Source organism: Echinops telfairi, unplaced genomic scaffold, assembly GCF_000313985.2.
Source record: "Echinops telfairi isolate 266 unplaced genomic scaffold, ASM31398v2 ScPeMD7_7466;HRSCAF=8504, whole genome shotgun sequence".
In the NCBI taxonomy this organism is placed as follows: Eukaryota; Metazoa; Chordata; class Mammalia; order Afrosoricida; family Tenrecidae; genus Echinops; species Echinops telfairi.
In genome coordinates this window covers 2,451,535-2,467,672 of record NW_022111366.1, presented here as the reverse complement: position 1 = coordinate 2,467,672, position 16,138 = coordinate 2,451,535, and the positions used below count along the sequence as shown (strand labels likewise).

General features: G+C 44.9%; 1 protein-coding gene across 2 annotated transcripts in view; it reads right to left on the bottom strand.

Annotated features, from left to right (window-relative positions):
- Nucleotides 1–2,135: 2,135 nt before the first annotated feature.
- HMGCS2 (3-hydroxy-3-methylglutaryl-CoA synthase 2) overlaps nucleotides 2,136–16,138 on the bottom strand; it is a 33,964-nt gene continuing 19,961 nt past the window's right edge. For both annotated transcript variants that reach the window (XM_004714876.2, XM_045283739.1), the window contains exons 5-10: nucleotides 12,150–12,315; nucleotides 10,119–10,289; nucleotides 7,901–8,007; nucleotides 6,712–6,837; nucleotides 5,209–5,320; nucleotides 2,136–2,462 (exon numbers count right to left, since the gene is read on the bottom strand). In XM_004714876.2, the coding sequence (XP_004714933.1) occupies nucleotides 5,214–5,320; nucleotides 6,712–6,837; nucleotides 7,901–8,007; nucleotides 10,119–10,289; nucleotides 12,150–12,315 (677 nt within the window). In that variant the 3' untranslated portion in view covers nucleotides 2,136–2,462; nucleotides 5,209–5,213. The remainder of the gene's footprint in view (nucleotides 2,463–5,208; nucleotides 5,321–6,711; nucleotides 6,838–7,900; nucleotides 8,008–10,118; nucleotides 10,290–12,149; nucleotides 12,316–16,138) is intronic.

Below are 16,138 nucleotides of genomic sequence, written 5' to 3'. Positions count from 1 at the left end.
CATGCCTGTATTTAGACCTCTATAAATGTCCTTTGCCTCCTATTTATTTCCTTTTACTTTCCTCTTGTCCCACTATCATGCTCAGCCTTCATTTGGATTTTACTAACTCCTCTCGGTTACATTACCCTGGATCAATCCCTACCAGGCCTCCCATATACTCCTCACCACCGATTTGGATCACTTGTAGTTCCCTTGTCCCTGGGTTTGTTAACACCACTTCCTTTCCCCCCACCTCTCCCTCTCCCATGGCCCCTGGAACCATCTGTCCCATTGTTTTCGCCTCCAGATTGTTCATACAGCTTATCTTACTTAGACAGATCTGCGAAGATAATAACATGCACAAAAACAAGACAGAGCAAAACCAAGCAACAAAAGAAAACAAAAAAGCAACAACAAAAAGGCAATGACAAAAATAACAACAAAGAAAAGCCTATAGTTAGTTCAAGAACTGTTTGTTGGCCTTCAGGAGTGTTTTCTTGTCGAGTCTGATGGGGTGCCATGCCCTGGCCCCAAAGTCTATTTTTGGTATTGCCTGGGGACTTTGTTGCTCTGTTCCCTTTGCTGTTCTATTGCCCGCCCTTAGTGTTTGCCTCTGTCTGGTGGGATCAGATCGGGCGCAATCCCCACACCGTGTCTCCAGTGTTGTCCTCTGTAGGGCTATGGGTTAGTGAGGGATGTTGTGTCTCATAGTGGGGCCAGCCATATGGTCCTCTCTGTGGATTGGCTGCTCTGAGCCGGAATATCGTCCTCAAGGCTTGGTGGGCCAGGATGTGTTCCAATCTCTCTTCCTCTCCCTTCATTTCTTTCCATGTGGTGTGATCAGACATGTCCCTCTCTCTGAGCTGTAGCGTCAGTGCTGTTCTGAAATAAATTCTTCTGGGGGGAGGGACAGGTGTCCACATAGTTGGGATTGGGGCTGGCCCCTCATCTTTTCTGATTTTTTAATGACCTTCTTCTATCTTCACAGACAATATTCTTGATATTATTATGTAACTCTTCGAGTTTTCAATCACTAGGGTTTTGGTGGGTCAAACCTGTTCTTGAGATGGTCTTTAATTCAATATTTTTGCTGTCATGGACTTGTTTTAAGTTTTCTTCAGCTTCAACCTGGACTTTGCATATGAAAAATGGATGGTGTTCCACAGTCAGCCCTGATCTTGTTTTGACTGATAACGAACTTCTCCAAGACATATCTTGAAATGTTCATTTCGACAATGTACTTGTTCTGTGTGCATTTGTCTAGAAAATATTGGCCTGCAGGCAAGATTTCTACCCTGCCTCCATCTGTAGGCCCTGTATCTTTGACCTCATTGTTTTGCTTTTGCTTTTGTTTTTTTAAGACGATTGCCAGGCCTTTCTTCCTAGTGCGTCTTAAGCTCCACAGAAAACTGTCCATCACCCTAGCAATACACAAGCCTCCTCTTGCTGACAGGTGGTAATTGTACACAAGGTGCGTGGATCAGCTGTTGGACTGTGGTTTCATCAAGGAGAGTAGGAATTTGACCACTGGGTCCCCCCTGCCCTCACGCTGCACCTGTGGATGGGGAAAATGGGCAGAGCCCGCAGCTGTGTGTTTTCCATCTTTCTTTCCCTGGACCTCGCCCGGCGAGCATGTGGAGGAGGTGGACTGGAAGTAGGAAGGAAAAGCAAGGGGTGAACTAAGTCACCAGCACTTTTATTACAGTGCTACAGGCTCAGGGTGGGAGAAGGAGTGCCCCCGCCTGACGAGCTGGTCTTCTTCTTATTATTATTATTATTATTAATTGGTATTTAATACATATATCATATAATTCCATAGTTCAGTCACGTCAAGTTGGCATTCTTCTTTGCATATCACCTGTGCACCTTGGGGGCTTTTCCTTCAGGGCATACAGGCATCCTTCCTTCCTTCTTTCTAATGGCTGATATTGTTTTAGTAAGGTCCCTGTGTGGTGGAAATAGTCAGTGCTTCATTGTTCAAGATTGGCCATCAGAACCTACAGCCATAAAGATTCCTGCTGAGCAAACCCTACGGAGCAGTTCTACTCTGTCACTTGGGGTCTCCATGGGTCAGAATGGATGGAATGGGAATGCACTGTGTTTCTTTAGTATCAGTTGTAAAATTTAGAAAGCCTTAAGAAATAGACAAAAAGATATATCAGCACAGATATTTAATCATAATAAAAATAGCCAAGCTATAACAAATGATGGAAAAGTTATCTGGGTCTTGAAGGAAACCAATGGTCCCTCACATTTCTGGGGGCTTCTCATTGCTGAGCCGATCTCCTCTCTATCCCCCCATCTCACCCTGCACATCTGGGGACAGTGGCTGCAGCTAAGAAAGCCGTGATGATCTGCATAAGGTTGGCTCTTCATTCTATGACCCTGTGTATGGGAGCAACTACATGCAGCCCATGTATCAGTGAAGAGCGAGGACCTTTTCTGTACAGGATCACAGGAAGAAGCTCTGCAGCTCCATGGATCTATAGGATGAAAAGACACAAAAGAGGGACAGTCAATCACTGGTCTCATGATGAGGCATGTCTGCATCCTGTGCCTGCTCTTTGCCTGAGGCGAGACTTTACAGAGTGGTCTTCCTAACCGCTCCCACTGCTTGGCCAATCCTAATGCACAGGAGGGAAGGCTGGGGCTCCAGGGTCCCCTCACAGGTGCTGACTGAGACTGGAGAGGCAGCTAGACATTGTTGGGGCAAGGCACAAGTCCCTAGAGCTGCACTGACATTAATTTCCTCTTCTAAAACCTATCTCCACTAGTCCAACTGCCCACGTGAATAGCAGGGTGAGAAAAGTACAAGAGTCTCCTAGCCCTAGTCCCGCTTGCCCTAGTGAGAGAGGCTTTGTGTCAGTCTGGGTACTTTAGAGAAACAAATCCACAGAAACTCATGTATAAGAGAGAGTTTATATAAAGGGTAAGTGCGCATCAAGAAAACATCCCAACGCAGTGCTGCCCAAGCCCACAAGTCCAACATTAACCCATTAACCCATATGTCCAACACTAATCCACAAAGTCCTCCTCCATCTCACAAAACACATGTAATGATGCCGACTGTAGGGGGAAAGCTGAGTCAGTGAATGTGTAAGCATCTCAGTGCTGGCAGGGGTCTCCATACAGCTGCTCCAGCAGCCAGAGCTGCATCGGGGTAGGTCCATGTTGCTTCTCCTCAAGGATGTCTTGCAGGAAGTGAGCCTTGCCAGGTGAAGCAGAGAACTGGCTAAGGCAGCTGACCCTGGTCCGACCATCACAAAGCAAGAGACCTCAGAACTAGAAATGGGAGGCTCAGTGAGCCATTTATCCCTCCACCCTTCAATTGACCCCACATGTGTTTATCCGCCAGGTTGGCACAATAAACTAACTACCTCAAGCTTATACCATCAGAGGGGAGGAGTTTGGTTTTGAGATTCTCCAAAATTCTCTTCCCTCCTTCTCTCCCTCCCTCCCATCTTTCTTATTTTGCTTATGGTGACTGAACTTTCTGATTACATTTAGTAGCTTTGCCACTGGAGATCCTGGGTGGTGCAAGGCATTAAGCACTCGAATACTAACTAAAAGGCTAATGGTTTGAATCTATCCAGGGCCCTTGACTTCCTAAACACCAGCCATTGAGCACCCTGTAGTGCCCCGTTCCACTCTGACACATGTGGAGTGGGCATGACTCAGGTTTGACGCCATAACAACTGGCTTGTTGTCATTGTTGCTTCATTGCCACTAGTGGAAACTTGTCACTGTGATGTGTCACTGAGTCCATTTGTATAGTGGCTCTACATGGCCTCTGTGGTGGAGTCCAAATGTCTCCAAGGGTTCTCTAGCCAGTACTCTTTCTGAGAACCAACTATCGAGTCTGTCTCCTGAGAAAGCGCTGGCTAGTTTCGAACCACGAGCCACTCCATTAGCACCTGGGTATTTAACCCTTTACCATCAGTAATCAGATTTAAATCAAATGAAAGACTCTGGTAAAACCAAAGTCTTGTGAGTCTGCTCACTGGTTTGCTTGTTGTCAGCGGCCTCCTGCACCATAGCCCCCTTCCCCGCCTCACCCAGTGCCTCACATCTCAGGTGCAGGGATTTGGTGTCCAAGAAGTGAGGCCAGGCAGCTGAGAATGCCCCCAGTGGTTAGGGGTGGGTGGAGAGGGGCATCCTCACTTTGCAGCTCTCCTACGTCCTCTCCCGCTGCACTGCCTGTCCATTCCCTTTATCCACCCCCACCCCACGCCCCTCCCGGGCTCCACACCTGTCACTCTTCCCCTTTCATCTACCAAAGGAGAAAGATCAATCCAACCAGCCAGAAAGACACAGCAGGAAGTATGAGGGGTGGAGCCAGTATTAGTGAGATTATTAAACAGCACCACTGGTCCCTCATCCCTTTGGCTGAGCTTACCTATTTGGAAGCTAAACTGAAGGCAGGTCTATTGCAGCATAATGATAAGATTCCAGTTTTGAACATTTGCTGTTTCTTTTAGTGGTACCCTGCAGAATTCCTTCATTTCCCCTCTTACCCAGCCCTCTTCCATTAAACTCTCCCTTGCTATACCTGCTCCTGACTTACTTCCCAAACCTCCCTGTGTCTCTCCAGAAGGAATTGGGTTGACATGGGAACTGTTCCCTGGCTCCCTACCTACGAGGAATCCTAGTGGCAGAGTGGTTAGGAGCTCAGCTGCTGCCCTATATAGCTGAAGTTTCAACCACCAGCCATTCCATAGGAGAACGGTGCCTGCTTCCGTTTGGAAGCCCCCTGGGGTGCTTCTCCTCTGTCTTAAGGATCGCTATACATTGGAATGGACTCAACGATAAGGGAGTTAGTCTGGGTTTCCCCGAGGCTAAGAGGCCCTCAGCTCAGACTTCTGCCTGGAGAAGAACCCCCAACTCCCTATTTCCTTAGGAATCTGTCTCCATGGGAACAATGAGCTCCCTAGGTTCAGGCTTACACCTGCTTCCCTTTAGAGGCGCTAATTTTGTCTCTCTGAAGCTTCTAGAGAGACTCCGGGCTTTGAGTATATCAAGATAGCAAGTCTTGCTCTCTTAGTCACATTCATTTAGTGACTCTAAACTTTTCCCCGGGTTTTATTGGCCCTCATGGTACAGCCTGCTATCACGGACCAGACTGGAAGCAACGGGCCTTCTCAGACCCAGTTGTAGTGTGAGCACCAAACTGTCACCCAGAGGAAGGACATCGTGATTTCATGCCTCCAATTCTTGCACACCCTCGCTCACCTCCTTTAGAAGGGACGCCGCGAGTACTTCCGGCGGTACATCTCATCCACTTGCTCCAGGTACCAAGTCCCTGGGAAAAGGCTGTTTGTGTCACCAGGGGGCGAGAAATTCACTGTGGAAGGAAGAGAAGAGCCAATACTAAAAAAAAAAAAGAAAGCAATAGAGCGGAGAGGAAATACAAAAGAGTCATAGGGATGCTGTGCTAGTTGGAATTTGTATCAACTAGACATGCTTGGGTGAAGGTAGGGGTGGAGCCCAGCCTATCAATCATGTCACAGTCTGATGACACCTCCTGGGGGGTGTGGCCTTTGGTGTAAGAGAGACGCTGAGCAGAGCAGAGCCTGTTTGCCCCTTTGCCTTCTGCTGCATCTGGTCAAGCGTCTAGTTAGTTGATCTCCTGTTGTGTTGCCTGCTGAGCCCTGGAGCTGTCAGACTTGACTTGATTTGGCCCCTCCGATTCATTTACCTCTGCATCCGTCAGCCTGTGGCCCTTCTATTTCTTCATCCTGCTTCCTGATCACCATAGTTGCATGAGTCAGAGACAGCTTTGACTTACATCTGACCTACGGGCTTGACCCAGACTGTACTTAGCCACTTCTACAGCGGTGTAAGTCGTCTCTTGATCTGCATCTCTTACTCTTTATGTACACATACATGTATCACTGGTTTTGCTTCTCTGGAGAACTGAACCTAACACGGGTGACATCGCTTCGCGTGAAGCTCTCCATGCTGTCCTTTTCGCTGGTTACAGCCCTGGGCCAGCGGAGGGATCAGATAGGGCAGCCACTGCGGGTCTGGAACTTGGCTGTTCACAGTTTTATCCTAGGAACAGACGTTTCCCTCTGGGAACACACTTTCTCCCCTGAGATCATCATCACGTCCTTTGCCCAATGATACACTGTTTATGGTGGACCCCAACCAAAATGTCCACTTTCCTGATAGACATTTCCTCCCTCACCCTAAGTTGTCTGATTGTGATTGCATTGTAGCATTTCTTTGCTTTTTCCATAAGAGATCCTATTTTTATTTAAATTTCATTGTGGCAAAATATAGATAACAAAACAGTTAACCCTATTAAGTGTATCATTCAGTGACAATAATTCCATTCTCCATATTGTGATATTATCCATTTCAGACTGTTGGCCTGTAGTGAGAAGCAGAAACTCACTACACCTTAAGCAATAATTCCATCTTTGTTCTCCTCCTTGTCCCTGGTAAGCACTAATAACCATCTGCTTCTTGGTATTTGCTTTGTCTAGATACTTCAGATACTTCTGAGCTATATCTCAATATTTGTCCTTTTGTGGCATATTTAGTATTATCGCAACAGGCAGACTTCCCCAGACAGATACTCATCTGTGGCTGTGTATAAAGTGTTTTGGTCAGGAATGGGACCCTGTTCTCCTGCTCAGAAGGTGGGAATTCCCCCACTGGCTCCCAAACACTGGCATGGACTCTCGGGTGTGTCGCCTTCCCCTTTTCTCACCCTGCTTCTTTTCTTACCCTTTCGGTGAAAGTGCTCTCTCTGATCCATGATTTCTGTGAACTCCTCCGCAGACGCACGCTTCCTGGAGGCTAGGCGGTTTGGCAGGTCTGATACGCTAGACACCAGCTTCTCCAGTGGAGATCCTGAGAAGAAAAAGCGAGATGTATAACCTGCTTCCTCCTCACTGCCTTGACCAATAGCCAGATTCTGTGGGAGTTCACACCCTGGAGATAGTGCTCTGCAAGTGGTATAGACTGTCAGGAGATCGTCAAGGACAACAAACATATCATTAGCAGACTAGCTAGGCAGACACACTCAACTAATCAAGGCATATCTCACATAGTGCCTAGACCTGTGTCCTGCACTAGAGGAATCTTAAAATCATCAGCAAATATTTTCTGGATACCTCAAATTCATCAACGTCTCTTCCAGCCATTGCAACCAAACTCCCGCCTTAGTAGACCCCCTCTCTCCCTCTGGCCTGTACGGTTTGCTGGTCTCACCTTCTGTCTGTGCTCTAAGTAATAGACAAGCATGGAAGTTAGATTTCTTGTCAACCTGAATTTGTATGAACGTATCAGGGTGGTGGAGTCCAACCTGCCAATCAGGTCACTGCCTGATGATGCCTTCCTAGTGGTGTGGCCCCTTCAAAAGGGAGAAAGTTTGAACTTCTTACTCAATGCCCCTTCGCTTTCCTGCTTACTGGGAATCTACCTGCTGCCAGGGCTGCCTCATGTGGGCCACCTGACCCTGAGAGCCGTCCGCGCCCTGCCAACAAAGTGTTTCTACCAACCTTGGATCCGCTTGACTCTGGACCGACTAGCTTGTGATCTTCCTGCACCACACTTCCCTGCATCATTGGCCTGCAGCTCCGTGACTGAGTCCCCGGCTAGCATCAGACCCATCTCCTTACATTGAACAGGGCTGGGAGGCTTTCTTGTTATAAAGCTACTTTGTGGTATAACGTCTTAGCTTCTTCCTTCTCTATAGATGTGTGTCACTGGACTTGTTTCTGTAGACAACCCAGCCTAACACAACAAGGGAGTGCTTTTAGAACACACAGGATACAACTTAGGCCGCTGCTCACATCCCTTCAGTGATTTGCTCTGCTTTCAATCTCAATCCCACGAAGATGTGAGCCTCGACATTCTCCTTAAGAGGGCTTCAATCTCCTTAAGAGGGCTTCGCTGGAAAAATGGGACTCACCTGAGGAAGCATCCTTGGATGCTCGCAAGGAAAATAAGCTTGCAGCCATGCCAGAGCCGTAGGAGAAGGCACCAATCCTGGAGCCGGCCAAGTCTTGGGCCGAGTGCCTACAGGGAAACAAACCCAAGCAAAAACACACCCCTCACTTTATTCTGTACTTTGGTAAGTCAAATCCAACCCGTCAACCTTGTGCGACTGACTACACATGGTTCCAGGGCATGCTACCGCTACAGGGACTGGGGTCGGCCCTGAGGAAAGTGGTGGAAGCGGGAACCTGAGTCCAGAGGAGAGCAAATGACAGCTGAGATACGGAAGGTTCAGTGCGCACGACAGGATTTTGGTGTGCAAAAGGAGCGCCTGCTGTTAAGGACAAGATGAGCTCAGTGAACTCTGAAAGTACTTTTGAATGGAAGCCACGTCACAGCCTCACGGCCCCCTGCTGCCTGCGCATGCCTCCCGCAGCAGCCACAGTTTGATCACGCACACCCATCTCTCTGGTTTCCCCTGTCACGCAGGTTTGCTGCTAGCAACAACAACCACGCATTTTCCACTGAGTCAATTCCAAGTCAAGGTGACTCTGGGTTGTCAGAGGAGGATTGTCCTCCATAGGGTTTCCCATGGCTGATTTTTCTGAATTAAATCACCAGGCCTTTCTTTGGAGGCCCCTCTGGGTAGAGGGGAAACCCCCAGTCTTTTGGTTAGCAGCTGAGCATGTTAATGGTTTGCACCACAAAGGTTTCGATAGTACAATGGTTTCTGTATAAACCACGCAAGATAGTAAAAATAACAGCTAACATTTGAGCACCCGCTTAATGCTAGTTAGTTCCTGGTGACCGCACTTGGCTGCTGAAAGAAAGACCGTAAGCTTAAGAGGCACTTTGGAAGACAGGTCTAGCAATGACCTTCTGAAAGGTCAGCCCCTGAAAACCATTGAAGCACAGTTCTACTCCGACGTGAAGAGCTCCCTGGGAATTGACTCCGTAGCATCCGGTAAAAAGACACTTACTGCTCACCAAAACTGTATGTGGTAGGCCTCTTATCCACCGTCTTTTACGGATGGGGAAAGTGAGGCAAATAAAAGTTAAGTCTTTTTCCCCAAGGCCTAAGCTAAGAAGAGGCAGAGAGAGATTTGAGTCCTGATCATGAACTCTAAAGGTAGACACTGAAAACCACCACGTTCTACTAGGTACAGAGATTTTAAATGAATATCATAAAAATATAAATAAAAATTCTACTATTTCCTGCTATTCCCAAATAGATCTTACCCAATCCCTGGTATATACGCACTTCCCTTTAGAGACCACTGTTTAATGATGATACATTTACTTATAAAGACACCTTTGAGACTAGTTCCTTTAATGTCTTTCCTTCCCCCTTGTGGGGGGAGGTTAAATGCGCAGGCATTCCCTCCCCTGAGGGAATAAGTTGCCAGACTGCTGTCTCATCCCTCCACAGGGGTGGGCCTGCTCCCTGCTTCTGGGGACAATGGACAGACTCCTGTAGGAGGGGTTTGCACCCTACTGATAATGTTCCTATGGAGACCCAGAGACCACCCCCTAGACCACCCTCTCATTGCTGTGTAACCTATAGTGCAGCCCCTTCCTGTGACGTATGTCTCTACCTGTAATTAGTGGGCTGGATTGCCCCCAAAAGGTATATAGGTGTGAGTCAGCAGGACCTCTCTGACTCTGACACTGAGCTCCTTGCTGCTCACTCCCTGGCCACTCCCCTCTCCCTTGTTCCCTTCCCCTCCTTCCCTTCCCCCTCTCTCCACATGGACCACCAAGCTGGGCTGAGGTGAGCAATGTTGCTATGTATCATGCCTGACTGTATTATTGTATTATCTCTCATGCTCTCGATGACTTTAATATAATACTTATATATCTCAACCGTACAATTGTGCATTACTGAACCCAGAAGTAGTATTTCTGAACTCATAAGAGTAATCAGCGGGTGGGGCTGGTTCCCTCCCCCTCCCAAGCCTCTCTTTATTTTTTTTATTTAATACTACACCCCCTCTCCCTTCCTCCTCCTCTTTCTTCCACCCTTTCTCCCATCCACCCTCCCCCCTTCATTCATCCCACTCACTCTTCTTCCCTCTTCCCCCCTCACTTCCCCACTTCTTCTCTTTTCTCTCTCTCTTTCTTACAAAATTTGGGGCCAGGAGAGAGAACATGTCCCGGGTGGGGGTAGGAGTGGGGCTGGGTGCTGTACTCACTGGGAGAGAAGCGAGGCCAGACACCCATACAGGGACGAGGTGTACATGTTCCCATTGTGCGCGGAGAGGTAAAGGGAGGCCTTGGTCTTCTTATTGAACATGTCCAGTGAAGCCTTTTGAAATGCCGCGTCCACATCCCGGTTGGTGTAGGTGTCTTCCAGATTCAGGCCACTGTGAAGCAGCCGAGGAGTCAGCCAGGTGCGAGCCCACAGGAGGAGGAGAAGAGACCGAGGAGAGAGGTTACAGCTCTGGAGAGATGACTCAGGGGGCCATGGCTTTATTATAGACTGTTATAGAAATATTTTATTGTAGATTACGGAGTATTATAGAAAAGTACAAAGGAAAAATGTCAAGAGTAGTCCTACTATTCATAGGAAGCACTTATGTCATGTTTTTCTTGTAGAATCCATCCTTTGTTTCATACATTTTATTAGAAACTAATATTATATCAATATTCTGTTTAATATACTTTAGAAGAAAAACACACATCTCTAGTGCCTAACACATTGAGCTGCTAATGGAAAGGCCATTGGTTTGAACCCAGCAGCCACTCAAGGGAGAAAAATGAGGTTGTTGGCGCTCACAAATATTTAGTTTCAGAAATCTATTCTGCACGATAGGGTCACTCTGAGCCAGAAGTAACTCAATGGTAGTGGGCCCAGTTTGTGTTTTATATCTATCTTTAGATATCTACATATACACACACACAAATATAGTTTCTTTCATGATATTAACTCAGATAACATTATTTTTAGAGGCTGCAGAATGATCCACGGTAGAATGAATCTTGCTTTAGCCAGTCACCATTCCTCTTTCTGAAATATTACAGTAAATACCCAAGTGTCCTTTACACAAACACAGTTGCTAAGTCAATAGCTTTCTAAAGGCATTTCCTTTTCTTGCCCTTTTGCTCACCAAACAGGCTGTGTGGACTTACACATCCCCCGTAGCCCACTTTTCATCACCTTGCTAATTCTGGGGAATGTTATGGCACCTAGTTTTAATTTGCTATTAATGAGCTTGTACATTTAAAGCTATCATATGAATTTCTTTTGGGGGGAAATACCCCTTTCCTATCCTTTATAGGATAAACACTCTATTAGGTGTTTATCATGTGAGTGAGATATTTATATATTCATGGTTTTCAGCATTCTCTTTGGCTTATGTCACAGTTGTGTGTTTTTTTAATGATTTTTGTTCTGATGGGACAATGTTTGTGCTCATTTTGATGCTTAGGTTAGTGGTAAGGTTTTTGGTAGCAGGGGCAGATGTTGGTAGAATGCTTCTAAATATTAGACAGATGTTAAACAAAGAAGGAAACAGTCCAACCCTACTGGGAGGTCTTTCTTCGTATTGAAAGCTTGCACAGTCTAAAAATATGTCTATGAGTAATGCTTAAACAAACAGTGACTCCGTGTGTGTCACTTATGTGAAGTGCAGTGACCCAAGGGGTTGTCTCCTCTGGGGCTCTACTCTGGCCCACATGGGGGTGTCCTAAGTTGGAATCCACTTGACAGCAGCCAACAAGAGCACCACGTGTCAGTGTAGACTGTGAGATCCTCCGTGGCAGGGATCATTGGGTCACATTCAAATTTATGTCTGGTGGCATAGTGGCTACATGTTGGCCTGCGATCCCAAGGTCCCCAGTTCGAAACAGGGCTTTCTACTTCCATAAAAAGTTAGTCTCAGAAACTCACAGCAGCAGTTCTAGCCTGTCTTAGTGGGTCACTGTGAGTCGGCATCAATTGGAGGGCAGTGAGCTTGAGGGGTTTTTTGAGAGGTTAGATTGTCTGGTGCAGATTATGTGTTCAGAAATGTTAATTGGCTTATCTGGTCACACGCCTTTTTCTTGTTCTTGTTCCTTGTTCTCTGAAGCGTCTTTGAGTTACATGCAGATGGGAGCATGCCAAGGCATGTAAGGGTTTTGTCTCATTGTGTTGTGTTGGATGAGGCTGGTAATCTAGCTTAAGGTGTCTGCTCCTCCTTCCTCATCCCCCATGGGCCTCTCGGGTCCCCATGAAGAGAACTCACCTGAAGGCCTCCAGGCCCTTGTAGCGGCTGGTTCGTGTGTCACTACTGGCTGACAGGAAGTCATTGAACATCAAACGTCCCAAGGATTTCTGGACCAATTTGCAGAAGGGTGAGTGAAAGATCATGAACTGGAAATCGTCCATGGTGAAAGGTCGTTCGATGCCAGCTAGAGGGTGCATGGGAACAAGGATGTCCAGAGAGAGCAGCCACTTAGACCTATGTCTCCAGGGACTCAGTAGAGTCTGGGACGCTAGACCTCCACAGAGGACTAGTTCCCCACCTCCAAGCAGTGCACAGAAAAGAAAGGGGCAAATTGTTTATTCATTTAACAAGTAAATACTGACAAGTATTTCTTACGTGTAAGAAGAGAAGGAAAGAAGCAAGCATCTTCTGAAGAAATTATTGTGACCTTCTATGGCAGCTGATTTTATTTATCTGTGTATTTAAGATTTCACTGTGAATTGGGTGTGGGTTTACAGAGCAGACTGTCTGTTTTACACCCAACGATTCATACACATGTTATTTCATCTCAGTCATGGCAATCCTTCCAATGTAATACCACCTATCCCACTTCCTTTCTACATTTCCTGTTCTCAGTTCTTCCCTTTTGATCTCAAGTAGTGATGAAGATGTGCATACCTCACTAGTGTTATTGTTCCCCTTCTAGACCTGTATCTTGTTTGGCTGAAAATGGAGCCAGCGAGGTGAGTTCATTTTCAGACCTGAAGGTCAACTAAGAGCCCCAGTATCAGGGGTTCCACTAGTCTCTATACAACCAGTAAGCCTGGTGTCTTTTCTGATTTTGTGCTTTGTTCCACACTTTTCTCCCACTCTCTCCAGGACCTTCTAATGTGATCCCTTTCAGAGCAGTTGGCAGAGGTTGTCGGGCACCATCTAGTTCTTCTGGTCTCCGCATCATGGAGATTGACATTTGCATGATCCGTTAGACCATTGAACTAATTGTTTCTGTTTGTCTTCAGTTTTCTTCATTCTCTTTTTTTCTTCAATGAGGGAGAGTGAGATCGTTGCACCTCCGATGGCTCCTCGGGAGCATGTAAGACTGCAGTTGCTACTTACGGAGTAGGATGTAGAATGTTGTCTTTGTGAACTATGCCCTCTATGTTCTCCTGAGACTGTGGTCCTGAGCCCACATGCCCAGCAACACATTCCCTCAAGGAGTTTGATTAGGGCTAGGAATTGTCATAACTTTGCCACCTGTATGCTCCATCAAATTCATGGATACATACTCCCACTCTCCCATACCCATTCAGGCCGCATGTCTAGGATATGTATGGATTATGTATAGAACAATATTGACTCTGTTGCCTTTAATGCTTGCAAACCTCCCAGTGTGTTCTCCTGCTTCCATCTTTTCTTTTTGTCCACCCTCCCTCTTCTGGTATATTTCCTTTCTCTTCACCAAAATTAACACGTGTCTACCCTCGAGCTCATGACTTGCCCTCCATTGCCCTCCCTCTCACACCTGGAAAAATCAAAGAACATTTCTTTTCATCTGAAAGCATGTTTCTGACTTTTTACAATTGTCTCATACAATATTAGTACTTTTGTGAAAGACTAATGTCGCTCAGCATAGTGTCCTTCAGGTTCATTCATGTTATGAGGTGTTTGGGAAATCCATCCTTCTGCTTCCAACATTGCGTGGTATTGTACTGCGTGTCTGCTCCAAAGCTCATGTATCCATTCCTCCACTTCTAGAAATTTAGGATGCTATCCTCTGTTTGCTATGGTGAATAGTGGTGATGAACATGTTCGTGCATAGATCAATTTGTTGCATGACTCTTATTTCTCTAGGGTATATACCAGGTAGAGGAATTGCTGAGTAAGACAACATCTCTGTTTCTGACTCTTTGAGGAAGCACGTACTGCTTCCCATCGTGGATGCACCAGTTTACAGATCCCCCAAGAGGGTCTGCAGGTTCCAGTCTCTCCACATCCTCACTAGCATTTATTGTTGTTGTTTTTTTAATGAACTTTGTCGTTAATGGTAGATCATATCTCCTTGTTCTTTTGATTTGCATCTCTCAAATGGGTAATGATCATGAGAATTTCTTCATATACTTGTTGGCTGCACATATTTTTGTCCATGTCCTCTGCTTCTTTTCAGTTAGATTATTCACCATTTCCTTTTTGAGGTGTTAAAATTTTTCTATACATTTTAGAGGTTAGTCCCTTGTTTGATATGACGTTACCAATTTTTTTTTGTCCCAGTCTGTGAGTTCTCTTTCTATTCTTTGGGTGAAATCATTTGATGCATGGAAGTGTCTAATTCTTAAGTTCTAGTCATCTGGTCTGTCTTCTATTATTTGTATGTTATCAGCTGTATTTGACAGTATATAAGTTTCATATATTAGTGACCTTAATCCTATTTCTGTTTTTTTCATTGAAAATGTTTATCGTGCTAGATTTAAATAAAGGTCTTTGAGCCACCTAAGTTCATTTTCATATATGATATGAGATATGGGTTCTGTTTCATTCTTCTGCAATAGAGATGCAAATTTGCCAGCACCATGTGTTCAAGATGAACTTTCTCCAATTTAATGTTTTTGACCTTTGTCAAAAATCAGCTGTCCATGTTGTTGCTAGGTGTCCTTCTTTTGATGCATTGTGCATCATTGCATATTTTACCTGTACTCAATGTTGCACCTGGAGGCTGGACTTTTTCCTTAGTTCTTTCAGCTTGAGATATGCTGAGTGACTACATGCTTTTTGATTTTTAAACTCCAGGTCCTTACACATAATAATACACTACTTTGTATTCTTGAGGTGCCCTTAGAAATTTTCTGTTCAGTTCTTTTATTTCATCATTTCTTCAATTTGCGTTAGCTGCTCTATGATCAATAACAAGGTTCAGAATCTCTTCTGACAGCCACTTTGAACTTTTCTTTCTTTACTGTCTTTTTAGCGACCCTTTACTTTCTTCATGTCAGATGATATCGACATCATCCCACAGTTTTTATCTAGTCTTCACTAATTAGTTTCAATGCCTCAAACCTATTCTAGAGAGGGATTTAAAATTCAGGTGGGATGTACTAGATCATATTTTGGCTCTCATATACTTGTTTAAATTTTCTTCAGTATCAGCCTGAACTTGCATGAAACTATTATTACCTAGCAGTCAGCCCCTGCCCCTGACCTTGCCTTGGCTGATGACACTGAGCTTCTCCATGTCTCTTTCCATGGATCTAGTCAATTTGATTCCTGTATATTCCATCTGTTGAAGTCCATATGCATATTCACTACCATAGAGTTGATTCAGACTCGTAGCAACCTTGTACGAGTTTATGTTGTTGGAAAAAATATATTTATATTGCTGGAATTTATGTTGTTGGAAAAAAGAGATTTGCAATGAAGGAGTCTTGCAAAATTCTATTATTAAATCTCCAGCTTTATTTCCATCACAAGATCATATTTTCTAACTATTGTTCCTTCTTTGTTTCTAACTTTTGCATTTTAATCATCAATAATTATCAATGCATCTTGATTGCACTGATCAGCTCATATTGAAGAGTTTTTCAACTTTCTTATCTCTAACTTTAGTGCTTTGTACATATATTTGAATAATAGTTGTTTTAACTGGATATATATATAATATATATAATATAACATATATATATTATCCTATCATAGACAGCATTGTACTTCAAGCTAGATCTTCAAATATTCTTTTGATGATGAATATGATGTCATTCTTCTCAAATTTGTCATTCTTGGCATAGTACACCATATGATTGTCAGATTCAAAGTGGCCAATATTAGTTCAGCTCAGTAATAGCTAGGATATTGATCTTTATGCATTCTATTTCATTTTTTTGATTTTTGGTTTTTTTATTAAAAGATCATTGGTTGGGGCTCTTACAACTCCCACTACAATCCACACATCAATTGTATCAGGCGTATTCATCCTTCTTTTCTAGACAGTTACTTTCTGTTGAGTCCCTGGTATCGGCTCCTCTCCCCCACCCCCTCCC